At 59.6% G+C, this 2,354-nt stretch overlaps 1 protein-coding gene across 1 annotated transcript in view; it reads left to right on the top strand.

Moving 5' to 3' along the window:
- The first annotated feature begins 1,347 nt into the window (after positions 1-1,347).
- Positions 1,348-2,354, top strand: part of LOC147468973 (uncharacterized) — an 18,541-nt gene continuing 17,534 nt past the window's right edge. Inside the window, exons 1-2 of the mRNA XM_086551763.1 lie at positions 1,348-1,366; positions 1,717-1,835. Coding sequence (XP_086407889.1) covers positions 1,348-1,366; positions 1,717-1,835 — 138 coding nt within the window. The remainder of the gene's footprint in view (positions 1,367-1,716; positions 1,836-2,354) is intronic.

Here is a 2,354-nt window from a genome sequence, read left to right as displayed (position 1 = left end):
CCCGGCCGCGCTGCGCCCGGCGCCGCCTCGCGCCGCCAGCGCCCAGCGCCGCCGGCCGCGAGCAGCTCGTAGCGCAGCGCGCGCGCGGCGCCCGCCCCGCCCGCGCGCCAGCGCACGCGCGCCCCCAGCGGCAGCGAGCGAGGCCGGCCAGCGCGCCCGAGCCGCCCGCCGGCAGCGCCGCGCGCGCGCGCAAGCGATCGCCAGCGCGCCCCCGCGACGGCGCACCGAGCGCCCGCCAGCGCCTGCGCCGCGCAGCGCCCCCCCACACGCCTTCGCGCCGCCCAGCGCGCTCTCTTGCAGCGCCGCCGCCAGCGCCGAGCGCCCGCAGCGCTCCCCTCGCGAGCGACCCGCGCAGCCGCGCCGCCCCCCCCAGCGCGCGCGACGCGCGCGCCAGCACCGCGCGCCCCGCGCGGCCCGCAGCGGACGCCGCGCCAGCGTGCGCCGCAGCGCGCGGGCCCAGCGCGCGCCAAGCGCCCACACGCGCGCAGCGCAGCGCGGCAGCGCAGCGTGCCGCAGCCGGGATACAGTCTCCCGAGCGCAGCGAGCGTGCCCCGCAGCGCGAGCGCCAGCGAGCGCCCGCCACCTCGAGCGCAGCGAGCGGCAGCGCCCAGCGCCGCGCACGCGCGCGGCGCGCCCGCGCCGCCGGCAGCGCGCCTGCACAGCGCACACGGGCGCGAGCGCCGCGGCCTCCCCCGCCCACGGCGCCCCCGGGCAGCGGGCCGCGGGCCTGATTAGCGCTACGCGCCCCGAGACGGCAGCGGGAGCGAGCGCGCCAGCGCACGCCGCCCCAGCGCGCGGCGCCGCGCGCCGGCCCGCGCGCCCGCAGCTGCCGTTACAGCGCCCGCTCCGAGCGGCCCGCCACGGGCGGCGGCCCGCGCAGCGCCGCAGCGAGCGCGCCGCCGCACCCCGCCAGCGGCCCCCGGCGGCGCGAGCGGCGCGCCCGCGCGCGCCCAGCCCCGCCGGCGCCCGGGCAGCGCCGCAGCGCAGCGCCGCGAGCGCGCGCAGCGCCCTGGAAGCGGCGCCGGCCAGCGCCGGCCCCCAGCATACCGCCGCCCCGCGCACCACGGGCGCCCAGCGGCCGCGCCCCGAGCGCCCCCAGCCTAGCGCCGCCCGCCCTCGGGCCGCGCACGGCCCGCCAGCGCCGCCATCGCGCCCCCGCGCCGCGAGCGCGCGCGCAGCGCCGCGCCCCCCCCCCCCCACAAAAAAGGGGTTTTCTGTTTGGGACGCGAACTCTGGACACTTGATTTGAACTCTTGCACTAAACTGGGTGAGCTACGCTCGGTTGAATGTCAATTGCACAAGTGAAGGCTTTAAGGGTCACATAGTCACTCATATACATCCATACACATGCGTCATATCGATATCGGTGATATTTAGGTAATTATGATAATGATGATGATAATGATGATGATAATGAGGAGGAGGAGAGAGAGGAGGATAATGATGATAGTGATGATGATGTTGATGATGACAAGGATAAAAATCTTAGTATTTATAGAGCAATATTGGCAATAATGATGAAGAAAATGTAAAAAGCAAAACAAAAACACAAGTACAAAGGTAATAACAAAACAAGAAAATAATGATGATGATAATGATAACAGTAATAAGGATGATAATAATAACAATAATAATGACAATTACCATAATCATGATGATGAAGAAAACAAGAGTAATGGGAATAATAACACTGACAAAGATAATAAATAAAATAAGATCACAATAATACGGTTAAAAACAATGATGGTGATACTGATGCTAATAGTGATCCTGCAACTACTACTGCTACCACTACTATCAACACTGAAGAGAGCAGTACTGGTAGTAAGGAATTAGAATGATAACAATAACGATCATTCTAATGCAATTGCAATAACAAGGGCAGCAGGAACAATAATGATAATAATAATAAGGATATAATAACGATGCTGATAATAACAAGAATAACGAGAATGATAATGACAACTGTAATAAAAATGATTGTGATAATCATGATGATAACAACAATACTATTGATAATGAAAAAAACAAAAACAAAACAGAACAGCGGTATCAGTAGAAGTAAAGATTATATAAGAAAAAGAACAATCACAAGAGGAAAGGCGATGATGATGACGATGATGATGATGATGATGATGACGATAATGATGACGATAATGATGACGTAAGAGCGTATGGCTGTGCGTGTGTTCGAGGCTCTACGACACTGGTTCTCAATCATAATAATCATAATAATAATGACAACAACAATGAAAATAGTGATAATAATGACGATTATAATAAGGATGATAATAGTAATGACAATAATAATGACAATTTTAACAACAGTAACAATAAAGACAATGATGATTATG

This window comes from Penaeus japonicus, unplaced genomic scaffold, assembly GCF_977035675.1.
Source record: "Penaeus japonicus unplaced genomic scaffold, GWHDUDI00000001_assembly GWHDUDI00000025, whole genome shotgun sequence".
Classification (NCBI taxonomy): Eukaryota; Metazoa; Arthropoda; class Malacostraca; order Decapoda; family Penaeidae; genus Penaeus; species Penaeus japonicus.
Note: the sequence above shows the minus strand (reverse complement) of the source record. Positions and strands in the feature narration are given on the sequence as shown.